We start from the raw sequence: 25,223 nt of genomic DNA on the forward strand, positions 1-25,223 counted from the left end.
AAACCAACACAAAGAGTCAAGGAACATGAAACAGGAGAATAAGTTCCAAACAAAAGAACACGATTAATCTACAGAAACCGACCTCAACAAAATGGAGATAAGTTATTTACCTGATAGAAAGTTCAAACTAGTGGTCATAACGATGCTCACCAAGGTCAGAGAGCAATGCATGAACAAAGTGAGAATTTCAACGAAGACAGAAAATATTAAAATGTACCAAACAAAATATAGACCTGAAGAATACAAGAAGTGAACTGAAAAATTCAATAAATACTGCATGGTGTCATTTATATATGGAATGTAAAAAAAATTTCAAAAAAGGAAAGTTGAACTCATAGAAAAAGAGAGTAGAATGGGGGTTGCTAGGGGCTGGGGGTTGGGGGAAGTAGAGAGAGGCTGGTAAAAGAGTACAAACTTTCAGCTATAAGATGAATAAGGTTTGAGAATCTAATGTATAACACGGTAAATATAGTTGATAATACTGTATTGCATAACTGAAATTTGCCAAGAGAGTAGAACTTAAATGTTCTCATCAAAAGGGGAAGAAAAGGGTTAAACATGTGAGGTGATGGATGTGTTAATTAACTTGATGATGGGAATACTTTCACAATGTGTACATATATCAAATCATCACATTGTATACTTTAAATATATTACAATTGTATTTTTATACTAGTATATTTTATTGAAATTTTATTTCTAAATTATACCTTAATGACCTAGAGATTATCATACTGAGTGCAGTGAGTCACAGAAGGAGAAATATCATATGATATCCCTTATATGCAGAATCTAAAAAGAAATTATACAAATGAACTTATTTACAAAACAGAATAAGACTCACAGACTTAGAGGATGAACTTACGGTTACCGGGGGGGGAGGGATAGTTAGGCAGTTTGAGATCGACATGTACACACTGCCATATTTAAAATGGATAAGCAACAAGGACATACTGTATAGCACAGGGAACTCTGCTCAATGTTATGTGGCAGCCTAGATGGGACGGGAGTTTGGGGGAGAATGGATACATGTGTATGTATGGCTGAGTTGCTTTGCTGTGCACCTGAAACTATCCCAGCATTGTTAATCAGCTATTCTCCAATATAAAATAAAGAGTTAAAAAAATTATACCTTAATGAACCTGGGGGGGGAAAATGAAGAATACTCCACAAGTGGCCTTCATCATTAATTTCTTAAAATAGCAGCTCTGCATTTGAGGATAGCATAATTTAAGAAAGCACACAGCTCTTTTAGCTGTCATTACCTGTTGATCAAAACACCTGAGGCGAATGAAAACTTCCTGTGCAAGAATTGCTTCTGGTGGAGGTATTGGAATGAATGACCATCATCGAGATAGAATTCACCCACAGCAGAACCCTGGAGAGTGAATCACGGATAGAGAATGTGCTTATATAATAGCTTTCTAGGAAAAGACTGTCGCCTCCCTAAACGAAATAATAGATTTTTAAATCTATGAAAAATTATGTTGAACAACTGCTTAATATTCAAGCTGTACAAAGCAGTCATACAATATATACACTTACTACACATTTGTGAAATAACATGAATAAACAAGTCACACAAGAGGAGGACAAGGAGTTAGGCCTTGTTGAAAGAGATTTAAACTATGAAGTATGGTCAGCGGCATAGGTGGCTTCCCCCAAAATACTATCCTAGAAGGTGACAACAGGTCAAGAAAAGTTCACAGAATGGAAATGAAATTAAAAGAAAAAATTGGTATACAACATATGAGATCAACTATCTTTAGAAGACCCTCCATTTAGAGAACGGTATCTAGTTCCTACTGTCTTTTAGTAGGAGGACCACTTTTGCATGTCAGATAATATCACAGCACTCCATATGGCAGTTCACTGTTATTGACAATGTTTCATGTGCTATGGACCTCGAGTTTCTTGTAATTATTCCATGGCCTCACATGAGCCCGAGGTCCATAGTTTGACCCAAGAAAACATGCTTAAATGAAACGGATTGAAAAGAAAGATGTAAGAAAAAGAAAGCTTAATTATTTTATAATATTTGCTTAAGGGGCTTCCCTGGTGGCGCAGTGGTTGAGAGTCCGCCTGCCGATGCAGGGGACACGGGTTCGTGCCCCGGTCCGGGAGGATCCCACATGCCGCGGAGCGGCTAGGCCCGTGAGCCATGGCTGCTGAGCCTGCGCGTCTGGAGCCTGTGCTCCGCAATGGGAGAGGCCACCACAGTGAGAGGCCCGCGTACAGGAAAAAAAAAAAACAAAAACCATATATATATATATATATTTTTTTTGCTTAAGAGTAAGGATTTGTGTTTGGCACTGTATTTTGGCAGATGGCTAGAAGAGGAATCTGTTATAGGCCTCCTTTGGCTCAAAAGATCTCCTCAAAAGGACAGATCAACTCTGGATCTTTCCAGGTTTTACCCAAGGAGATTGTAATTGTTTGAGCCATCTGATGAGCATAGAAGTCATTGCATGAGACTGTGTCCCTGGAATGTTGCATAGACACAGGACCCTTTTACAGGAGACTGAGATTCAGGGCTAATCCGTATGGCAGGCTGCCTATGGCTCAATGAGCTTTCAGTCCAGTGGTAATCAATGTCAAGCTGCAGAGCACCAAGGGTCACAGTGCCCTAGAGGAAATTTCTATTATTTCTAGTTCTAAGAGTACCCTTAAGGATAATTCCAGGAAAGTCAGACAAGAAATGATTCAAAACTTTGATTTCTACATAAACTTCAGAAGCACCTATCCCGTAGATGGGGTTCACCACTTTTACATAGTGTCACATACTCAAAGGCTACAACTATAAAGAGATAGAGTAGTAACAAACAAGATGTGTAAAAGTAACATTTTTCAAATACCTTAGTGCTTAGGGCCACCCAGAGTCCATATGGGGAATCAGTCATGCAGCCCGTGGATCTTCCTATAGTTGTCTTTATTGGTACCACACTTCCACCTCGTTGAAACACTGGTATCTATAACAGAGCAACGCTCTCAGAGAAGGAGGATTCATATAAGGCAATTTCAAAGTAGACTTTTAAAATATTTCATTGTACAAGACTCACATTTGTTACAAGTATAGACTCAAAGGCAAAATAAATTTGTGAACACAGAGATGGCAAATATGGGGGCCCTGGCATTAAAAGGAAAAGAGTTCAAACACTAAAAATGGTTCATTTTTAAATTATTAGGGAAACTTCTCACCCTTCATCAATTTATTATCTGTTCTGACTATCATATAAGTAGCCTTTCCTGTTTTGTATTTTTAATTTTCCTGTCAATATAACAAACAAGTTTATTTCTAGGACCCTGCTAAAGAGGGAATTTGTCTGTCTGTATGAGCAGGCCCAGATGTACATATGTATGTCTTTATAAAAGATGGTAGGGACTTCCCTGGTGGTCCAGTGGTTAAGAATCTGCCTTCCAATGCAGGGGATGCAGGTTTGATCCCTGGTCGGAGAACTAAGATCCCACATGCCGCGGGGCAACTAAAGCCTGCAAGCCGCAACTACTGAGCCCATGCGCCACAACTAGAGAGAAGCCCACGGGCAGCAATGAAGAGCCCACACGCAGCAACGACAGATCCCATGTGCTGCAACTAAGACCTGACTAAGCCGGAAAAAAAAAAAAAGATGGTAGTTTCTTGGTTTGGGAAAGATGACTGTTGTCCTTACTTCAGCCTATACCCTTCTTGCTCCTGCTTCCCTGATCACCAGGATGACTGACTCAATTCTGAGGGTAAAACTGTGAAACTTTTGCTATAGAAGCCACCAAGGGCACTTGAAGTGACTCTGACAACAGGGTTGTAGGCATGGCCCCTATCTATGGGTCTTCTGGAATGGCATTCCCAGCCAGGACAGCCCAGTAGGTTTCCTGCCTCCCAGTGCAATCCTCTGTAAGGAAGCTCCCTGAATCACGTGAAGGCCTGTACTTTGCTCTGAGTAATGTACAAGCGGGAAGAAGAGCAAGAATACAGTAGTCCCCCCTTCCCCACGGGGGATTCATTCCAAGACCCCCAGTGGATGCCTGAAACCGAGGAGAGTACTGAACCCTATATAAAGGTATTTCCCCTACACTAATGGGCGGGTAGCACACACAGTGTGGATCTGCTGGACAGAGGGATGATTCATGTCCTGGGCAGGAGAGAGCAGGATGGCGCGAGATTTTGTCATGCTACTCAGCTCAGCGTGCAATTTAAAGCGTATGAATTGTATATTTCTGGAATTTTCCATTTTATGTTTTTGGACCACAGTTAATGTTTTTGGGTTTTTTCTTTTTAAAAAATTTTATTTATTTTTGGCTGCACTGGGTTTTCATTGCTGCACGTGGGTTTTCTCTAGTTGCGGCACGTGGGCTTCTCATTGTGGTGGCTTCTCTTGCTGTGGAGCATGGGCTCTAGGCGCGCAGGCTCAGTAGTTGTGGCACACGGTCTTAGTTGCTCTGTGGCATGTGGGATCTTCCCGGACTAGGGATTGAATCCATGGTCCCCTGCATTGGCAGGTGGATTCTTAACCACTGCGCCACCAGGGAAGTCCCACAGTTAATATTTTTGGGCCATGGTTGATTGAAGGTAAATGAAACTGTAGAAAGTGAAACCGCAGATAAGGGGGACTGCCGTATACATGAAGTTGGGAATTAGGATGGAAGTAGTCAAGATGTCCACCCTCTGCTTGACATGAAGTCAGCAGCAAGAAGTAAAGTACATTTACCTCCCCACCCTCATCAACCAATCTCTTCTTATTCTTTTTTTTTCCTTCAGAGAATGCGGCAGTAAGTTAGTATGAATGGGCTCTGGAGTAGGTGTTCAGTTGACCCGGGGTCTTGTCTCAGTTCTGCCACAATTAAGCTGCAACCCTGGACAAGGAATTTAACTTCTCTGAACCTCACTTTCTTCACCTGTAAGCATGAGGGATTCAAGTAGATGAATGGTGAGGTCTCTTCTAGACCTGAAGGTTGGCATCTGAAATCATTTTCTATATAATGGAGTTCATATTGCTGCTGAGAATTTTAAAAAATAATATCAATATCTCTTTATAAATCTTTACACTACTTAGGGCCTGTGGTAGTCATTGTGATTCAGCTGCAGGAGCAAACTTCCCTTCAGAAATGCAGCCTAGATGGGCCACTCTGAGTCTAAAACCATAACTCATAGCCTCCCCTTGGGCCTAGAGGTCCAACTAAAAACTCATGTTTTCTGAGTTCGTGTTGTAGAAGAATATTCTGTATGGTGTATGTGGAGACCATCATGTATACTCTCTGTTGTCAGTGTTATTATTTTTCTTAGACATACAAATGTAAATCAGAGTATGTTTTTTTGTTGTTTTTGTTTTTGCGGTACGCGGGCCTCTCACTGTTGTGGCCTCTCCCGTTGTGGAGCACAGGCTCTGGACGCGCAGGCTCAGTGGCCATGGCTCACGGGCCCAGCCGCTCCGCGGCATGTGGGATCTTCCCGGACTGGGGCATGAACCCGTGTCCCCTGCATTGGCAGGTGGACTCTCAACCACTGCACCAGCAGGGAAGCCCCAGAGTATGTTTTTTATATTCTTTTTTTTCTCACATTTAACAGCCTTATTGATATAATTCATGTCATACAATTCACCCATTTATAGTGTACAATTAAATGTTTTTTAGTATATTCAAAGTCATGCAACCATTACCATAATCAATTTAAAATCACCCCAAAAAGAAACACTATACCCATTAGTGGTCACTCCCCATTGCTCCCAAAACCCTCTCCCTGCCTTCAGCTCTAGGCAACCACTATCGTGCAGAACACTGATGTCCTTGGTTCTTTCTATGTAGGCGCATGTTATGGACTAAATGTGTCCCCACAAAATTCACGTTGAAGCCCCAACCCCCAAAGTGACTGTATTTGGAGACAGGGCCTTTACAGAGGTAATTAAGACTAAATCAGGTCATAGGAGTGGAGCCCTGATCCAAATGATTAGTGTTATAAGAGACAAGAGAGCTCACTCTCTCCCTCTGCCATGTGAGGACACAGCAAGGTGTCTGTCTACATGCCAGGAAGAGAGCCCTCAGCAGGAACCGAATTGGTTGGAACCTTGATTTGGGACTTCCAGCCTCTAGAACTGTGAGAAAAGAAATTTCTGTTGTTGAAGCCACCCAGTCTATGGTATCCTGTCATGGCAGCCCGAGTAGACAAATACAGCACAATAGGTAAAAATAACAGTCTGAAAATAACTTACCGTGTCCAAGGCTACTGGGATCTTTACAGTACATGCTCCTTCCCAATGAGCAAATGTCTTAGAGTCATACCAGACCTGAAAAGAAACAGACCCTAATGAAAAAGAGTATATAAGCAACTCTGTTCACAATTTCATTATTTAGTGAAACATCCATTTATCTGGATTTCAAATAACCAGAAAGCTAAAATAAATACAATTAAAAAAATAAAAACACCTTGAGTAGAAGTTAGGAAGAACATATGCTTTTAAAAAGATCCCAAAGGAAAAACCTAGTACTGTGACAGATTAAGCTGACTAAAAGGCCATTCATTTTTCCATTCATCCATCCAAAAGTTATTTATAGATCAATCTACCATGCGCCCAGCATCGCTGGGTACACACAAGTGAACAGAGAGACACAGAACCTGCCCTCATGGATTTTACAGTCCAGTTGGCTTATAAAAACTTAATGATCAGCACCTCCCTTGTGGCGCAGTGGTTAAGAATCCGCCTGCCAATGCAGGGGACATGGGCTTGAGCCCTGGTCCAGGAAGATCCCACATGCTGCAGAGCAACTAAGCCCATGTGCCACAACTACTGAGCCTGCGCTCTAGAGCCCGTGAGCCACAACTACTGAGCCCACGTGCCACAACTTCTAAAGCCCACATGCCTAGAGCCCGTGCTCCACAAGAGAAGCTACTGCAATGAGAAGCCTGCGCACCGCAACGAAGAGTAGCCCCCGCTCGCCACAACTAGAGAAAGCCTGTGTGCAGCAACAAAGACCCAATGCAGCCAAAAATAAATAAATAAAATTTTTTTAAAAAACAAAAAAACTTAATGATCTAGTAGTGAAAAAGACAATGGAAGAGAGAAAACCACAACAAAGCAGAAAAAGCACATTGCAAGCAAACAGATTACAAATGAGGCAGGAGAAAAAAAAGTGTCAGACGAGGAAACAGATCTTAGAGAAAAACAAATGGAAACTTGGATTACTACTATAGTGTCATTGTTTCTTAACAGAGTTCAATTCAGGGATGAGGTTCAAACTCTTACCTGCGAGGCCTGTCAAGGGGGTTTACTTGCTAAAGTGCCAAAAAAGTCCTGCAAAGTAATTTGGTGGGATAAATCCTTAGGATACCATCAGAAGCAAAAGAAAACAAAACCTTTTTCTCTCTTCTAGTTCAATGTAATTTCTGGCAGCCACAGAGTCTATTTCACAAGTTCACCTCCTGGAATTACCAGAGCCTTTATAAAGCTGGGCTGTTGAATCTGTCATTGTCTGGCTGTGAATGTGAGAGGGCTGTGACCTGACAGTTGCTAGCTACAGTGAACTCTTAATTCAACTGGATCAGCCCCACCTTGTCATGAAGTATTATCTTTGGCTGGATTCAATTTGCTAATGTTTTGTCAAGGATTTCTGCGTCTGTGTTTACAAGGGATTTTGTCTTAGCTTTCTTTTCTCGTAATGTCTTTCTTTGGTGAATTCTACTAGCTTTAGATAAAAAGCTGGTGGGAGTGAAAGGTAAAAAAAAAAAAAAAGGATTCAAACAATATTTGGGGATTTCCTGTCGACCATTTCCAGTCTAACTGACTGAAACGAGAGGTATAGAGTGTGTGCTCTGGTGCCATATTCAAAGATCTCCAGCCTAGGAAGCATACGACTGGTACAAAACATAATGTAGATCAGACCCAGAGCTTAGTCACCAAGCTCCTCACCCAGCAAGTACTTACAGAAGGCCTACTATGGGCCACGTGCCCATCTAGATGCTGGGGATACAGCAGAGACCACAACAGATAAAAATCACTGCCCTCAAAACGCTAACATTCTAATGGGAGAGATAAATAATAAACAAAACATAAAAGTAAATACACAGGATGTTTAAAATGGCATGTTCTGTGGAGAAATATAAAGGACGAAGGAGGGCTGGACAGAACCGGGGCAGTGGGAGTAGTTTATAATCTTTTTTAAAATTTTATTTATTTATTTTTCGCTGCATTGGGTTTTTGCTGCTGCATGCGGGCTTTCTCTAGTTGCGGAGAGCGGGGGCTACTCTTTGTAGCAGTGTGCGGGCTTCTCATTGCATGGCTTCTCTTGTTGCGGAGCACAGGCTCTAGGAGCGTGGCCTTCAGTAGTTGTGGCACGCGGGCTCAGTAGCTGTGGCTCACGGGCTTAGTTGCTCCGCGGCATGTGGGATCTTCCCGGACCAGGGCTCGAACCCGTGTCCCCTGCATTGGCAGGTGGATTTTTAACCACCGCGCCACCAGGGAAGCCCCGGTTTATAATCTTAAACAGGGTGTCAGAGAAGCCCTCCGCGATAAACAGATTTGCAGGAGAGGGAATGGGCCACACAGAAACACGGGGAAGGTGACAGCAAGGCCTTTAGATAGCTCCCTGCACAGTGTGATGCACTACTAGCTAACCAGCAAGGTAAAGTTCTGGCAAGAAACGGCTTGGCTTTCCTACCCAGGCTTTGGGAAGATATAGCAACAGAAACAATCACAGAACAGTCTGGGAAATAGTGTTGAAGGAATAGGTTACATAGTCACAACAATGTGATTGAAATATTAATAGGTCATTATAGAAATTTGTGGTTAAGTCAGAAAGGGAGCTCGTTCTTCTCAATGGGAACTTACGCTTTGTCAGAATCGACTTGAGAAACTCTCAGCAGAAATGCTTTGGCAGGACAATTTATTTAGCTGTTGTTATATTTAACTTTTTTCTCAGGTTTCTGCTTGGCAGGGGAACCTTTGTAAAGAGCCCCACCTTCAGAACTACAAATTACTAGAGAAACCAAGCAGAAAGAACATCATTCATGAGCACTCTGTAGAAAAGCCTGGTTATTGTCATATCAGTAATGACAAGTGTAGTGGGCTGAATGGTGGCTCTTCAGAAAGATATATTTGCTTCCTAATCCCTGGACGGAGTGAATATTACTTTCTATGGTAAGAGATTTGACTAAATTAAGGATCTTGAGTTAAGGAGGTAATCTGGAATTATTCAGATGGTCACTAAATAACATCACAAGTGTCTTATAAGAGACAGTGGTAGGGGAGACACAGACACACACTGTGAAGATGGACGCATGGACTGAAGTGATGCAGCTACAAGCCAAGGAATGCCAAGGAGTGCAGGCAGCCACCAGAAGCTAGGAGAGCGGTATGGAACAGATTCTCCCTCAGAGCCTCCAGAAGGAACCAGACCTGGTGACACCATGATTTCAGACTTCAAGCCTCCAGAACTGTGAGAGCACAAATTTTTGTCATTTTAAGCCACCAAGTTTGAAGGGAAGAGACGTGAGGCATGTAAGGTATGCGGATGTTTGTCATTTACTTTTACCTCACTTGATCCTGGCAGAAACACATCAACCACAGTAGCTTTTGGTTCTGTGACTGGGTGAACCAATAAAGCGCTTCCTGAAAAGTGGAGAAGAAATAAAGTTGAATATCATGATAAGAGGTCTGAAAACATCCCTTCTCTTTGTGGTTTCAAAGACCACTCAACTGAACTTCTTGAAGGTAGAGATCTTGGTGAGTTGAACCAATGATTCATCAGGGAGATGCACTGTTAGTTAGAAAGAGGACAGGTGCTCAGAGGTAACTGTATTATTACCTGTCATTAATCCTCCTATGGTATAGTAGGATTACAGGCAGGGACCCTGACAAGTCTGGCACAGCCTTATTTTGTGCATACCTGTCATCTGAAAGCACCATTGCACTTCTCTAAGTGCTTCATTGTTTGCTATACATGACTTTGAATGTGGTGAGTCTACAACTGTGACCCAGAAGTGTGGTCCACATAGATACTCAGGTCCTCTTCCTTGGGCAGGTATCACTGGAAGCCTGTAATTCTCTTAAAGGCAATCTGGATTATTAATTTCATTTTGATCTTGGCACCACCATATGTAAAATTCATCCATTTATGAATTTGCTCTTTAATTCAACAAATATTCATTGAGTTCCTCCTGAGTCCCAGGCACTGTGCTAAGGCTCTGGGGACAGAGTGACAAATAAGACAGACATGGTCCCCACCCTCATGAAGTTTACAGTCAGTAAAGACAGATATTAAACAAGTAATTACAAATTAATTAGAGTTAAGACAAATACCAAAAAGATGAAAGTACAAAATGGAATGAAAGTTACATAACAAGAGGGACTGACTTTGACTAATGCAGGTGGAATTAGGTATTAGGAAGCAATTTTGGTCAGGGAAATTTTCTCCAGGGGAAGTAGCTTTGAAATTTGAGACCTAAGAATGAGTGGAGACCAAAAGAGATAGGTTGTTTACATTTTGGGGTTTCTGCTCTTTAGAAATGGAATTCACCTTTTGGGCAATTCTGTGTTGAGCCTGGCTTCTTGACCCCATTCCACAAATGATAAACTTCCATGTTCCAAATCTGGTTAACCCTTGTTAAAGAAGAGGCCAACCAAAACAAACAAACAAACAAAAAAACCCCAAAAAACCAAAACCAAAATCAAAACCAAAAAAACCCAAAAAACAAAACAAACAAAAAAACCAAACCCAAAACAAACAAACAACCCTATCTTGCATACGAAATAAGCTCTTCTGAGCCTTTACTATCTGGTTTACTTTTTTCTACTTCCCTTCCCTGTGGTGGTATCATAAGGCTTAGGAGTGGACCCAGACAAGAATCCCAACTTACATCCACAAATAAAATGGGTTTATGTGAAGTTAACATGTTACGCGAAGCGCTGCATGACAAGAGAATAGAGCTGTGATCCCACTAATACACTAAAGATCTTGGTGATGGAATTTCTTTTATTTTTGTTTTTGGCTTTCTTGAGATTAGGGATTTTTAAGCATTCTTACACTAGAAAATACAATAAGGAAAACATAATTAAAGTATTTATCATAACTATAATTAATCAAGAAATGCTCACCCAGCATGTATTCATCTTCCACACTGAAAGTCTCTAATTCATCAGGGAACTCTACCCACAGAGGCCTGGGGAAAGGAAAAAAGAAATTTCTTACTTCAATATCATTAGATTTTTATTATAATTCAGTCACTTAGATTTTCAGTTTTATAACTATTCAAAGGAAATTGGAAAAAGCCAAGACTCTTTTTGTATGATTCATGATTTTATGAGGGCTTCCCTGGTGGTGCAGTGGTTAAGAATCTGCCTGCCAATGCAAGGGACACAGGTTCGAGCCCTGGTCCGGGAAGATCCCACATGCCATGGAGCAACTAAGCCCGTGTGCCACAACTACCGAAGCCTGCGCGCCTAGAGCCCACGCTTCGCAACAAGAGAAGCCACCGTAATGAGAAGCCCGCGCGCTGCAACGAAGAGTAGCCCCCACTCGCTGCAACTAGCGAAAGCCCACATGCAACAACGAAGACCCAACACAGACAAAAATAATAAATTAAATAAATACATTTATAAAAAAAGATTTTATGAGCACTTGTTATGATTACTATATATTTTTCTTATGTGAAAGAGCTATGTATTAGCTTAAATGGTTCAATGAAAGCTTGAGAATTCTGGTACCTGAAATTTCCCCTTCTTATTGTTGAGCACTAAATACTACTCTGACAGAATCGGAGCTTTGTCCAAGTCCAAATGCCTAACACGTTTGGTGTAAAACAACTTAAATGTTTGTAAAACCGAATTTTATAGTGTTGTAAAATCTGTGCCATTTTTTCATTCTGTCACTGCTTTTCATGAATCGTTAATCATTGCCTATTTAAATAAAAATAATTGTTTTTTCTTGTTCTCAAGCTGGCAACATTTTTGGAGGTTTCAGAAACTTGTGTGGGTTTTGAGTTTTGTTTTATTGTTATTGTACACAACTAACTAGGAGGCACGTGGGCTTATAAAAATCATAAAACTTTCAATATCTATGTATCTGGATATTAACCTAATGGTTCTAATATTATTTTCAATTTCATGAGGAAAAGATATTTTTTAACAAGAGAAACTTATTTTTAGTTTATTCACTAGCCTTTGTAATAATCTATTCCTTTTCTACTAAATATAACAAAGCAGCGGTCTCTAAACCTGGTTGATGTCTAAAATCACCAGGGAAACTTCTAACAAATATATATCCCTGGAACTTAACCAAGGGATTCCTAGTAGGTTTGGTGGTATGGCCTTGGAATCTGTATTTCTCAAAAGCTCCTCGGATGATTCTGATCTGAGCCAGACTGAGGAACTGCTAATCTAGAGGTCTTGATGTATTTACTATGTTTGTCTCCGTGTGTACTGTTCTCTAACCCAGAAAGTTGGTATTCACATCCTGTCTTCAAAATAGAATCAGAATATAACTCATACACTAGGAAAAGCCCTAAGGGTAAGATAGAGCTAAGCCTGGCAGAATAAGTTGTTCTTCATGAGAGGATGCTTGTGGGTGCTGGGACGAAAAAACAACTTTCCTCTACCCGTCTAGGTTCTTCTGGCTGGTCTAAGAATTAAATTGACATGAGAGTATTTAACAGGAGAAAATCAAATTTAATTATGTACATATGAGGGGGTTCCATAAAAATATTATGCCTAAGGACAAGATCGGCAATTGAGGCTTATATAACACCTGAGAAAAGGAGAAGGGAGTGGGTTTGGGACTTCAAAGGGGAGGAAGGATATTCACTCGGAGATGGAAAAACAAATGTTTGGTAAACAAATGTTTGCTGGGCCATGCAGAGAAAATGGGACACAGAGAGGACTTCGGTCCCCACGTTCCCCCTACCATGCTTAGCTCATGTTCCTTGTAGATATCTCTGATGATAATGTACTTCCTGGACCAGGTCCTTTAACTAAATTCTTTTAGGCAGTTAAGGAGGAGGTTAAAAAGAAAGACTTCCTGAGCCTTTTGTTTCTTAAAAACAATCAGCCCCCAAGAATCCTCAAGCCAAAGAGACACATTTTGCGGTGGCAAGTTTTGTAGGGGAACTACATGGGTTAAATATTGGATGAATTCAGTTACAAAGTCACTTCCTTTTTCTTTTCTTTCTTTCTCCTATTTCTATCTCCTACCAGATATTAACACTTGAACCACCAAGTAGCAGGAGATCTAGTTTTTATCTTCTGTGACCTCCACTGCCTGACCCTGCTCACAGTCGGTGCTCAATAAGCCGATTGGCGCTTGGTTAAACACCTGGCTTTTCTTTTGCAATCACTGTAGTCACTCCATTGCCAGTGGCTGAGGGGATCTTCTGGTAGAGACTGGTTGCTGGTGTGACTGGTGAAGCCTGTTTACCTCATGACGGGTTGGGAAGCCACGTGTGCAGAGTAGAACAGAGAATACCAGTAGGGCAGGAGGGCGTAGCGCTCTCTGATGGCTTCTTGGATGAGCCGGGTGTGCTCCTCCCCAAAGAGCCAGGGTTCCCGTCGCTTGGTGTTCTTGGTGGCATGGCCACGGAAGAAGGGCTGGTAGGCTCCGGCCTGGTACCACCGCACTAGCAGCTCTGCCTCTGGATTCCCGATGAAGCCGCCTACATCCGCTGATTAGTCAATTAAGAAAGGTTGAGTCAGACACCCAGGCGTCTAACAGACGATGTACACAGGTAAGATAAGTCCTTGAAGACGGACAGGGCAAAGGCGCTGTATGCACACTCAAAATGACAGCATAAAACTGTGGCCTCAAATTAGGGAGCACATACTAAAAAACTCAAGGCTGTTTGGGGATCTGACAGTACGCTCTTTGAATATATTTTTTTCCTGTCAAAAGGCTTTACTGCAAGATCAACATTTCTGTATGTCCTGAGCCCAGGTAACCCAGAAATTGCAAAATGTCTGCCTGATTCAATAAGTCTGTGTTTAGGGGTGGGGTGGCGGTTTGGCAATTGATTTCGTTTGAAATCAACAGCTGAAGCAAGATAAAAATTACAGAAAGAACTAAAGGGAAAGATATAATCAGAATTAGAGGTTTAGGGAGAAATTCGTGCTTATCCCTTAAGCAGGATACATATTCCTTGTATTGAATGTGGACCAATGCCATAAAAAACCACATCTATCAAAAAGTGATATTAAGGTGCTCCCAGGCCCACTGAAAACAAGGAGCAGCTGGACCTGTAGCCATGCTGAACACCTTCCATACTGGGATCTCTCACCTGCAGGGAATTGTTAGGATTAGGGAAAGGCAGCCCATCAGAGAATCTTATTTTAATTAAATTTATCTTTTCAGAGAGAGAGAGAGAGAGAGAGAGAGAGTGTGAGAGAGAGAGAGAGAGTGTGTGTGTGTGTGTGTATGTGTGTGTATTTAACAGTTAAAACGTGTCACAGGCTGATTTCTGATTTGCTAAATTCTTTGTAGTTCTCTCCATTTTTCTCACTTTCAGGTAGAAAAGGCATGTTTTAAGAAGAGAAACTCCGATATCAAGAGTGTCTAAGGAGGGAGCAGTAAGAGAATGAGGGAAAGAAACATTCTGGCTCACTTTCTGATGACTTTCTTCATGTCCTCAGTTCAGACAGTACACACACAGCTCTGAAGCATCCCCTTCACTCTCCTCTCTAGTCTGCTCTCCTTCACTCTCCTCATTTTCTTTTTCCCATGTTTACCCCTGTTTCCCATCCAAGTACTAACCAGGCCCGACCCTGCTTAGCTTCTGAAATCAGAGGAGATCGGGCACGTTCAGGGTGGTATGGCCATAGAGTATCCCTGTTGAAAACAGCTCACAAGAAGAGATCTGTGACCAGCTTTGATGAAAATACCCTCCCTTTATATGGCTGATTGATTTTGTTCTGCAGTGGAGGCTAACAGCATTGTAAAGCAACCACACTCCAATAAAAATTAATAATAATAATAAAAAGAAAACACCCTCCCTTTGATTTTCTCTCACGTCAAGCTTGAGGATATCACTTACCTCCACAAAAAGAGATCCCAGTCACGCTGAGGGTGAGTAACATAGGGATAGAAATTTTCAGGTAACTCCACTCTGCTGTGTTGTCACCTGTCCACACAGCACCTTTGGTCATCAGTAAGAAGGTATTAAAAGAAAAAAAATCACAAATCAGCCCAGGTACTCAATTTCATATTTAGATTCCTTATTTGTAATAGGCAAACCAACATAAAGGAAAACATTTCTTTCTTTTTATATATTCTGGATACAAGTCCTTTGACAGATATATATGTATATTGCAAATATCTTCTCTCAGTCTGTGGCTTGACTTTCATTTTCTTAACAATATCTTTGAAAGGGCATAAGTTTTTAATTTCGATGAAGTCCAATTTATCTTTTTTTATTTTATGGTTCATGTTTTTTGTGTTCTAGCTAAGAAAGTCCCAAAGTCACGAAGATTTTCTATGTTTTCTTCTAGAAGCTTTTTGTTTGTCATAGCTTTTATAATTTAGGTCTATATTCCATTTTGAGTTACTTTGTGTCTATGGTGTAAGAGTCAAGGTAGCCCCTCCCCCACATGGATACACCATGTGCCAGCACGATTTATTGAAAAAACTCCTTTCTCCATTGAATTGCCTTAGCAACTTTGTTGCTAATCATTTGATCATATATGTGTGGGACCCTTTCTGGATTCTCTATCCTGTTCCATTAATCTATATGCCTATCCGCCACACACCGCCCCTAACTCCACAAAATCCTCTATAAGAGGACTTAAGACGGTACAAGGGAGACATAATAGCAGCAATAACAATAGTTAACATTTACAGAGCCCTCACTGAGCCAGGTGTTACGTTGCTTTGCCTGTATTATCCCACTTGATCATTACAACAACTCTATCAGGTAAACATTGTTTAACTTTATTTTACAGTGAGGGAAATATGGCAAACAATGGATATGGTAGGATTTGAGCTCAGGCAGTCTGACTCTAAAGTCAGTGCTCTTGCGCACTGAATAGTTGATAAGAGCTTGTAAAGGTATATAACACTAAAGAGGATCATAAAAGGAAAAAAAACTCTTACGTTACTAAGTCTAGACTACTCCTGAAACGTTTTTGTCAATCTTTTACCAAAATACTTTTGGTAGCTATTTTTGCTTTAATATTCTGTAGAAATTTTAGGCTGTCCTATGGGGAGCAAAGAAGAATATTTTCGAGGGACTTTTAAAATAGTATTCTCATAATTTCTCCTTGACTTCAGATGAGATATGTACATATCTGCATAATGATGTTGAAACCCACATGACAACATTCTTATCAAGAAACGAAGTTCATGTAAACGTTCAGATGTTTTCAGGTCTCATGTGGTTGTTCTGCTGAAAGCTCTCTCTGGCTATTGGTCTCAGCATAGAACTTGACACAGCAGTGTTCTCTGTAATGCCTCACTTGCTATGCTTTGGGGCAAATCGATAGCTTCACACAGAGTACTGAAGACTAGGCAGTGAGCCAATATTTAAGAGATCAAAGATTACTTAGTATGCGTATCTTCTGTTATCTTCTTTTTAAATTGGAGTATAGTTGATTTACAATGTTGTGCTAATTTCTACTGCACAGCAAAGTGATCCAGTTATACATATATACACAGTTTTTAAAATTCTTTTCCATTGTGGTTTCTCTCAGGACATTGAATATAGTTCCCTGTGCTACACAGCAGGGCCCATTGTTTATCCATTCTCTATGTAATAGTTTGCATCTGCTAACCCCAAACTCCCAGTCCATCCCTCCCCCACCCCCGTTATCTTTTTTAAACTGCTGCTTATAAGTGTTTTCATTCAAAGACTTTACTTGTTATAGTGATTAAAAGGGATACTTGTAGAGAATTTGGAAAATAGAGATAAGTAAAAAGAAGAAAATTAAAATCACTCATAATCACCACAGTATTATAATTACTTAGATTACTACCTACGTATATTTATTTTTTTAACAAAATCAGGATAATATATAAACATTTAGGCTTTCTGCTTTTTTTTCTTTTATCATGATGTCACAAAAATTTTCTCATGCAATTAATGCTACTATATTAAATAGCCTTATGACAGTCGATCATACGGATATACCATAATTTAATAACTATTCCCGTATTGTTGGCTATTTGGATTTTCTTTATTTTTTATTTTAAGGACTAATGCTGAGTATCTCTGTACTTGAATCTTTGCCTGATGATTATATTTTGGCATCTTTCAGAGTGCCATTGGGGCTGGTTTTCAGGGGTGGAGTAGGAGGCCTAATATTGTCTGTGGTACAATAAAGGCTGGATTCCTCAAACTAGGACCTAAGCTTCAGGTTATTTATGCAAGGCCAGGGGACTTAAAATAGCCTTCCTGCCACAGGGTGGTTAAGTTGAACTAGATCTACATTAGCTAGTAAACCGGATCCAGTTATAGATGACGCTGACCACAAGCAAAAGCTGGGTCTATTTTAAACCGCATTGCTGAGTGGAACAGGTGGTTGAAGGAATGTGTTAAAGTATATTTTCTCTGGTCTTGATAAATAAAAGAGACAGGATCAGAGATGACCATCCCAGGACCTAGAGTCTGTCACACAGAGTGAAGTAAGTCAGAAAGAGAAAAACAAATATCGTATGCTAACACATATATATGGAATCTAAAAAAAAAGGTCTAAAGAACCTAGGGGCAGGACAGGAATAAAAATGCAGATGTAGAGAATGGACTTGAGGACACGGGGAGGGGGAAGGGTAAGCTAGGACGAAGTGAGAGAGTGGCATTCACATATATACACTACCAAATGTAAAATAGATAGCTAGTGGGAAGCAGCCGCATAGCACAGGGAGATCAGCTCAGTGCTTTGTGACCACCTAGGGGGTGGGATAGGGAGGGTGGGAGGGAGACGCAAGAGGGAGGGGATATGGGGATATATGTATATGTATAGCTGATTCACTTTGTTATACAGCAGCAACTAACACAACAATGTAAAGCAATTATACTCCAATAAAGATGTTAAAAAAAAAGATGACCATCCCAGCAAACAGATACTCTGAAGTCATTCTCCCAACAACTAAGTGTCCAGTTCTTCAGTGGGAAAAAAGTAACTAAACTTTATTAAAATTGGTTTACTCAGTCTCAAAGGACAAAATGCACACTTCAGAGCACATTGCTCTCTACAATCTAAGACCTGACCTACTGAAAAGGAAGGCATCAACACAGTAGCACCATATACCATATATGGTCAAAAGAGACAGATTGCTAGCTTGTGTTTTTAAGTCTGATCATATGAACCAGTCCTTACCATATTTTTGTGATCCAGCAAAGAAAGAACGTGTAAGAACAAAGGGTCTCTCCTTCCCTTTAGATCGTTGGATCAGTCCTTCTGCAGTGGCCATTTGCTATAAAGTCAAAGGAGAAAAATTTCAAAGAGATGACTGGATTAGGTCACTGTGCAGACATCCCCAATAAGCTATTTCACATGCAAAAAGTAAATAGTAGGTGGGAATGTGAAATGGAAAATATTAAAAATCTGCCCAATAATTTTCATGATGTAATGAAACTACTCTAAATTCCCCTATTAAAAGAGTGAAACAATTTATCTCATTAAAATAGCAATGAAATAATAGTAAATAATTGTATTTACTTGGTGCTTACTATTGTGAGGCATTTTTATAAGATTTTCTCTAATAACCTACACAAGAACCTCTGAGACTGATTCAGAGAGGTTAAGTGACTGGCCCTGGCCTACATAAGAAAATTCTCCAGCTATAAAGTATTGATAGTTTACAGTTATAGCAAGAGGCTGTGTAGAGAAGTACACAGATAGCATCTGAAAATCGTGCTATATGTAGCCAGCAGCTCCCGCTGGAAAACAGCAATTTGTGGGAGGCCCACAGGAACACCATTACATTTTGAAGATAACAAAGAACCAAGGATATAAATTAGGGCAAGTGACTGCCAAGTTTTTTGGATGTGACTGGCAAATGGAAAACAATTCTACCACCTTCTATTGAGAAGACTAAGTACTTAAGGAAGGCTTTCTACTTTTAGAAGTATACATATTGAAATTGTGCATCTGTGGTCTAAATCTTACTCCCCTGGTATGAATATAAGACTTGCTGTATTTAGACGTTTGTGAAGTTTAAAAAAATCTGTTTTAATTGCCTTTGTTTACATATTTATACACAGCCTACTTCAATAAAAGGTTTGAGGTATTATCTAATGCCATTTACTAATGGCTCCTGTCAAGGAAGATGTTTCTATGTTATCATTAATCGACCAATATCTATAAATTAATCAAGTTCATTATAGATGGAAAAGATGCAAAGGGAGAAATAATGAGTCTTATACTGGCCACAACCTGATAAGACCCATTGTATCAACAGTTGTCAGAAAAGACACACAAAGAAATGAACTGTATAGCATGGTTGTTAAAGCAAATGACTTTCAGCCCAAAAGTCAGGGCATATGGATCCAGGTGGCTGCTTTTTAGATGTTTTACCTGATAAAAGCCATAGATGTTGTGAAGTTCTCGGTGCTCCCAGTTGCCATGATGAATGGCATTCTTCTGCATGGTTAGTTCTGGCCCTCTAAAGACAGAGGGCTCATTCATGTCGTTCCATATGTAGAGGATGTCAGTAGATCCCTAGGAAGTCAATCTTGGTCATGATAAAACTCCTACAGTGACAAGGTTAATATGATAGCCGTCCCTATTCCTCTTTCTTACTCCATTTAATTTATTATTTGTTACGTTTATTATCTATGCTCTGTCCCCTGCTAGGTTAAAAGTTCCACAGGGCAGGGAATTTTGTCTGTTTTGTTCATTGATAAATCCCAAACACCTAGAACAACCTAAATGGTAGAGGGTTCTCAATAAGTACTTGTTGAGCACTTATGAATGAAAGAGTGCTGTGCTGTACTCCCACGTGGCCCACAGGTCTGCTCTGAGACCCCCTGGAGAACCACTATAGGAAGGTTGTGAATGTTCACAATTAGGCTCTACATTACCCATCATCTGCTACAACTCTTAACTATGGGCAACTATAGCTGTCCATGAAAAGACTCCCCCTTCCCTCGAACACTATGAAAGGTTTGGCTAGGACACCCGTTTCTTAGCAGGATCTATAGTGTGTGTTCTACATAGAATTGTTAGCTTTAGAGTGGGAAGGGGCTGTTGAGTCATGTAGTTAACATGGTGCTGCAATCCCTTTATAGAATCCCTGGTCTCTCAGCATTTGACTCAATAGCTACAATGACTGGGAGTCCCTCAGGCAGCTCATTCCATTATCTTCTGAAAGTCTTGCTCCTTTGCTCCTTGCTCCTCTCACAGGGCCTAGCTTGCCTTCTGGGATACCACAGAATACATCTGCTGCCTCCCCGACATGGTAGCCTTTCAAATGACTGGAGGAGGCTTATATGTTTTCTTTTGACTCTTTACTTTGAATTATTTCTAATCATGTATACTTCTATGAACACGGCTATATAGATTCCAAATATTTAACCACTTTGACTGTTCTTTTTAGCACCCTCTAAGACAGGGGTTGGCAAACTTTTTCTGGAAGGACCAGACAGTAAATATTTTCACCTTTTCAGGCCATAAGTCCTCTTTTTCAATAACCCAACCCAGCTATAGTTATGTGCAAGCAGCCTAGACAATAGGGAAACAAATGAGCAAGGCCAGATTGGCCCACGTGTTCTTTACCCCTGCTCTAAGTTATTTTCTATATCCTAATACAGGATGCTCAGAAACTAGAGTTTAGTGGTTAAGAGCTGGGCTTGGGAGACAGACAGACCTGAGTTCAAATCTTAGGTCCACCACTTACTAGATGGGTGAACTTAGCAGGTTTTTACACTTGTCCATGCCTTGATTTCCTCACCTGTGGGATTAGAGTTAATTACAATTCCAACTTCAAAGAGTTATCGTGAAGATGAAATGGTATAATGCACACAAAGTGAGTAGCATAGTGCTTGGCACACAGCACATACTCAGTTTATATCAGACATCATTATTCTCATCACCACCGCTGATTGAAAACGGTTCTCTAGATGTGGCCTCTCCAGTTCTCTCTGTGATTCTTATAAGATTTTAAGAATTATTATTGTATCTTACTTTTAATATCACGTTATACTTTGCAAGATACTTTCTCATATATCATTATCATCATCTTTAATAATATTATACAATACTATTTTATATAAAAATTTATACAGTTTGAAAATATAATAAGTCTCTATTATTAAGTACTTTGATATATCATAGAGTCTATCATAATAGAAGTCAAAATCACAGCTTTTGGGCACTTGGTAATTCATATGGCACCACTCCTGGTACCACCAAGGTCTGTAATGTGGTTGGCATCCCTGTCTTTTTTTTAAGATTTAGTTTATTATTTATTTATTTATTTAATTTACTTTTGGCTGCGTCAGGTCTTAGTTGCGGCACATGGAAACTTTGTTGAGGCATGCGGGATCTTTTGTTGAGGCGCGTTGGTGGCACAGGCTTCTCTCTAGTTGTGGTGTGTGGGTTTTCTCTAGTTGTGGCGCGCAGGCTCCAGGGGATGTGGCCTTTGTAGTTTGCGGCACACAGGCTCTCTTGTTGAGGCGCCCAAGCTCAGTAATTGTGGCGTGCGGGCTTAGTTGCCCCATGGCATATGGGATCTTAGTTCCCTGACCAGGGATTGAACCCACATCCCCTGCATTGTAAGGCGGATTCTTTACCACTGGACCACCAGGGAAGTCCCTGGCATCTCTGTCTTTTCATACAAGTATTATTTATCAAGAGCTACTCAGTGAAGCAGAGTAGCTCTATTTAATCACTTTTTTTCCTTACTTTATCCTTCCAAGTAACTAGGAAAGAGCAAAAGAATAAAAACAAACCTGATAAACAGAGAAAGCAAAAAGACTGGAATACCACTCTCTGACTTTGGGACTGGTAAAATCCAGGTAAGAGGAGAGACCTGCAGAGGCAGAGGAGTAGACAGCCTGTTAGGAATGGTGCTCCTCATGGTAATATATTTGTAAAGAAGAATATCAGATGTGAAAGCTGGGTAATGAATGGGCACCTCACATCAAATGTGAAAGATAGCTGATACAGAGGCACGGTCTGGTGAGAAACGAATGAAGAAGGCAATGCTGGACTCCAGTGACAATCACTAGCTCTCTCAAGCTCAGCGGCCAGGGGAATGCCAATGAACAAGCATCAAGGTGGAGCCTGTCCCTCACTGATGGCCTCAGACAGGCCCAGTAAGGATGGCAGATAGCCTGGAGTGACCTCTCTGTTCTTAAAGAGAGGAGAGGCATGTTTATAAGTGGTACAGGGAGAAGAGGAATGCGTGTGGTTTCTCTACAGTGCATGGACTTGTGATAGAGTGCTATCATATGACAGAGTGGTGATTCCCTTTTGTCCTTGAGGAGTTTTTACCAAGGCTTTAAACTAATAATTTCTGAAATGAAGACTTCAGAGTTGTCAGGGGCAGCTGAGGTCACTCATGAAAGGCTGGGAAGTCAAAACTATGGGCTAACAGGGCAAAGAAGAATCACAGGGAGAGAGATTGCAGGATTCTTCTTCTTTCTTCCTCTTTCTTCTCCTCTCATTTTCTCACTCCCTGGCTTTTTATTTTTATTTGCTTAGGGAAATAGCATGGCACTGAGGTTTGCTTGTTAATTTTTCATTCATTCATTGACTTATAAATGTATACAAAGCACACTCTACCAGATGTTAAATGAAAGATATAAATGAAGATAATACTATCATCTTTAAGGAAAGGCACATAAATGTAGCATGTGACAACTTCAAGAAATTAGAAAGATGGCCATGCAACCTTCATTAGTTGGGACTAAACAGTGGATAACAGGTGTTTCAAATGACATCTTACCAGGCCAGCATACACCTTCAAAGTCTCCCCCTTCATGATTCCTCACAAAGAAGCCCTGTTCTTTGGCCTTAGCATACACTAAGTAGTCGGGATCAATCTTGATGTGGGGGTCACTAATGACCACAAGCTGTTAGGACATAAAGGTTTAAAGATTTCATCAGTTTTATATGAGCCATACGTTCATTTACTTGTTTTCATCATAGCTTTGGCATTCAAATTTTACTCAAAACAACTACTATTACTGAAATATTTCAGATACCAGTAAAATCCTATAAACTTTCATGGGCTTACGGGAATATAAATTGATATCAGAACCAGGCCCATCCTTTTTCACAATTATTGCTGCCCCACCAATACATGTTCTTAAGATCACATTTATTAGGCTTCTATCTCTCTGTGGTGCTGGGTGCTTTACATAAAGGATTAAGCAGGCAAGGTCCCTGCTCCCTAGATAGCCAGAGGCTAAGATAACACAAAAGAAAACATTAAAGAAAAGAAACTAGCATATTAAAAACAAACAAAAAATCCCCAAACCTAAATATGGTACAGCCATATTTAGGAAGGAGGCTTGAGAAGAGCTGTGATCACAGCACTATTCTCCAGCATCTCTCCCTGCCCTTCTAATACCATCACTTCCACATGCTCGGGGGCCTCAAAACCACTTTATTTGGCTAGAATAACCTTCTAATAATCCTTCCTCATATCTATTCAAATCTATTCTACATACTAAAGTTTAATTCTCCATTGCTCAAAAACTTACAAAATTTTTAAATTGTGGTAAAATATGGATAACATAAAATTCACCATCTTAACCAATTTTAAGTGTACAGTTCAACAGTGTCAAAAAGATTCACAATGTTGTACAATGTCTAGAACTCTTTTCATCTTGTAAAACTGAAACTCTATACCTATTAAAAACAACTTCCCGGGACTTCCCTGGTGGTCCAGTGGCTAAGACTCTGTGCTCCCAGTGCAGGGCTCCCGGGTTCAATCCCCGGTCAGGGAATTAGATCCCACATACCACAACTAAGAGTTCGCATGCCACGACTAAAGATCCCGCATACTGCAACTAAAAGATCCCACATGCAGCAACTAAGACCTGGTGCAGCCAAATGAATAAATAAATATTAAAAAATAATACTCAAAAATCCCCCCAAAAAACAGAAAAACAACTTCTCACTCCCTCCTCCCCACCAGCCTTTGGCTACCACCATTCTTCTTTCTGTCTCTATGATTTTGACTACTCTAGGTATTACAGATTAGTGAAATCATATAGTACTTGTCTTTTTTTTTTTTTTTTTTTTTTGCGGTACGCAGGCCTCTGTTGTGGCCTCTCCCGTTGCGGAGCACAGGCTCCAGACGCGCAGGCCCAGCGGCCATGGCTCACGGGCCCAGCTGCTCTGCGGCATGTGGGATCTTCCTGGATCGGGGCACGAACCCGTGTCCCCTGCATCGGCAGGCAGACTCTCAACCACTGCGCCACCAGGGAAGCCCAGTATTTGTCTTTTTGTGACTGGATTATTTCACGTAGCATAATGCCCTTAAGGTTCATCCATGTTGCAGCATGTATCAGAAAGTCCTTCCTTTTAAAGGCTGAATAATTTTGCATTGTATATGTATACCACGTTTCCTTTATCTGTTCATCTGTCTATGGGCTCTTGGGCTGCTTCCATAATAAATGCCTGATAAATGGTAGGTGTTTATTAATTGGGAGATTAAGAATTAACACCATTGGCTCTGACCACCTGTGAAAGGCCTGGGGCTCAATGCAATGGGTTGAAAAGGCAACTTTAATCTCGGATCCATTTATGTGATACATATGGGGTTCCTCCCTTTTCCTCTCTTGTTTTTTTCTCCTTCACCCTTTTCATTATTGCTATCACTCCCCCCCGCCCCGCATTACACACTTTCCAGTGTCTTCTCCCTGTCCTCATTTTCTATTTTAGTTCTTTCCTTGGCCATATGGACAGATGGAGTCCATCAGGGAAGCATGCAGGAAAAATGGCGTAATAAAGAATCTGACTCCATTTCTGAGCGACTGTTAAGAGCTTCAAGCCCCATCATTCCCCCTTAGCCTTCCACCCACATCTGTGTGTACTGACAGAGAAAGCCCTGATGCTCCCTTCTTTGGTGCCAACAGGAAGTTCAAACCACATAAGCCCCGGTGCATGCACAGGAATCCTCACCCCAGTTCAACCCTCTAACCACCTTAAAACCTTAAAACCTGATCCTGTCTCCTTTCCCAGCTCTCTCAGACCTATTTCAAAGGAGCTTGGGAGCTAGTCTGCTCCCCCAAGAATGCCTCACTATGGGACTAATTAGCCTTTTCATACCCTCTTGGTGCCAGTGTGACATAATCAATCTTGACATCAAAA

General features: G+C 40.8%; 1 protein-coding gene across 4 annotated transcripts in view; it reads right to left on the reverse strand.

Moving 5' to 3' along the window:
* The window catches only part of GANC (glucosidase alpha, neutral C), a 96,104-nt gene that overhangs the window by 29,380 nt on the left and 41,501 nt on the right, over nucleotides 1–25,223 (reverse strand). For 2 of the 4 annotated variants that reach the window (XM_029237456.1, XM_029237455.1), the window contains exons 12-22: nucleotides 22,849–22,975; nucleotides 21,851–21,930; nucleotides 19,476–19,619; nucleotides 18,276–18,372; nucleotides 14,999–15,100; nucleotides 13,393–13,636; nucleotides 11,079–11,143; nucleotides 9,517–9,593; nucleotides 6,201–6,275; nucleotides 2,856–2,969; nucleotides 1,266–1,378 (exon numbers count right to left, since the gene is read on the reverse strand). In XM_029237456.1, coding sequence (XP_029093289.1) covers nucleotides 1,266–1,378; nucleotides 2,856–2,969; nucleotides 6,201–6,275; nucleotides 9,517–9,593; nucleotides 11,079–11,143; nucleotides 13,393–13,636; nucleotides 14,999–15,100; nucleotides 18,276–18,372; nucleotides 19,476–19,619; nucleotides 21,851–21,930; nucleotides 22,849–22,975 — 1,238 coding nt within the window. The remainder of the gene's footprint in view (nucleotides 1–1,265; nucleotides 1,379–2,855; nucleotides 2,970–6,200; nucleotides 6,276–9,516; nucleotides 9,594–11,078; nucleotides 11,144–13,392; nucleotides 13,637–14,998; nucleotides 15,101–18,275; nucleotides 18,373–19,475; nucleotides 19,620–21,850; nucleotides 21,931–22,848; nucleotides 22,976–25,223) is intronic. The other 2 variants (XM_029237458.1, XM_029237457.1) reach the window with 1 other exon arrangement.

Source organism: Monodon monoceros, unplaced genomic scaffold (genome assembly GCF_005190385.1).
Source record: "Monodon monoceros isolate NGI ecotype Baffin Bay Population unplaced genomic scaffold, NGI_Narwhal_1 Super_Scaffold_21, whole genome shotgun sequence".
Lineage (NCBI taxonomy): Eukaryota > Metazoa > Chordata > Mammalia > Artiodactyla > Monodontidae > Monodon > Monodon monoceros.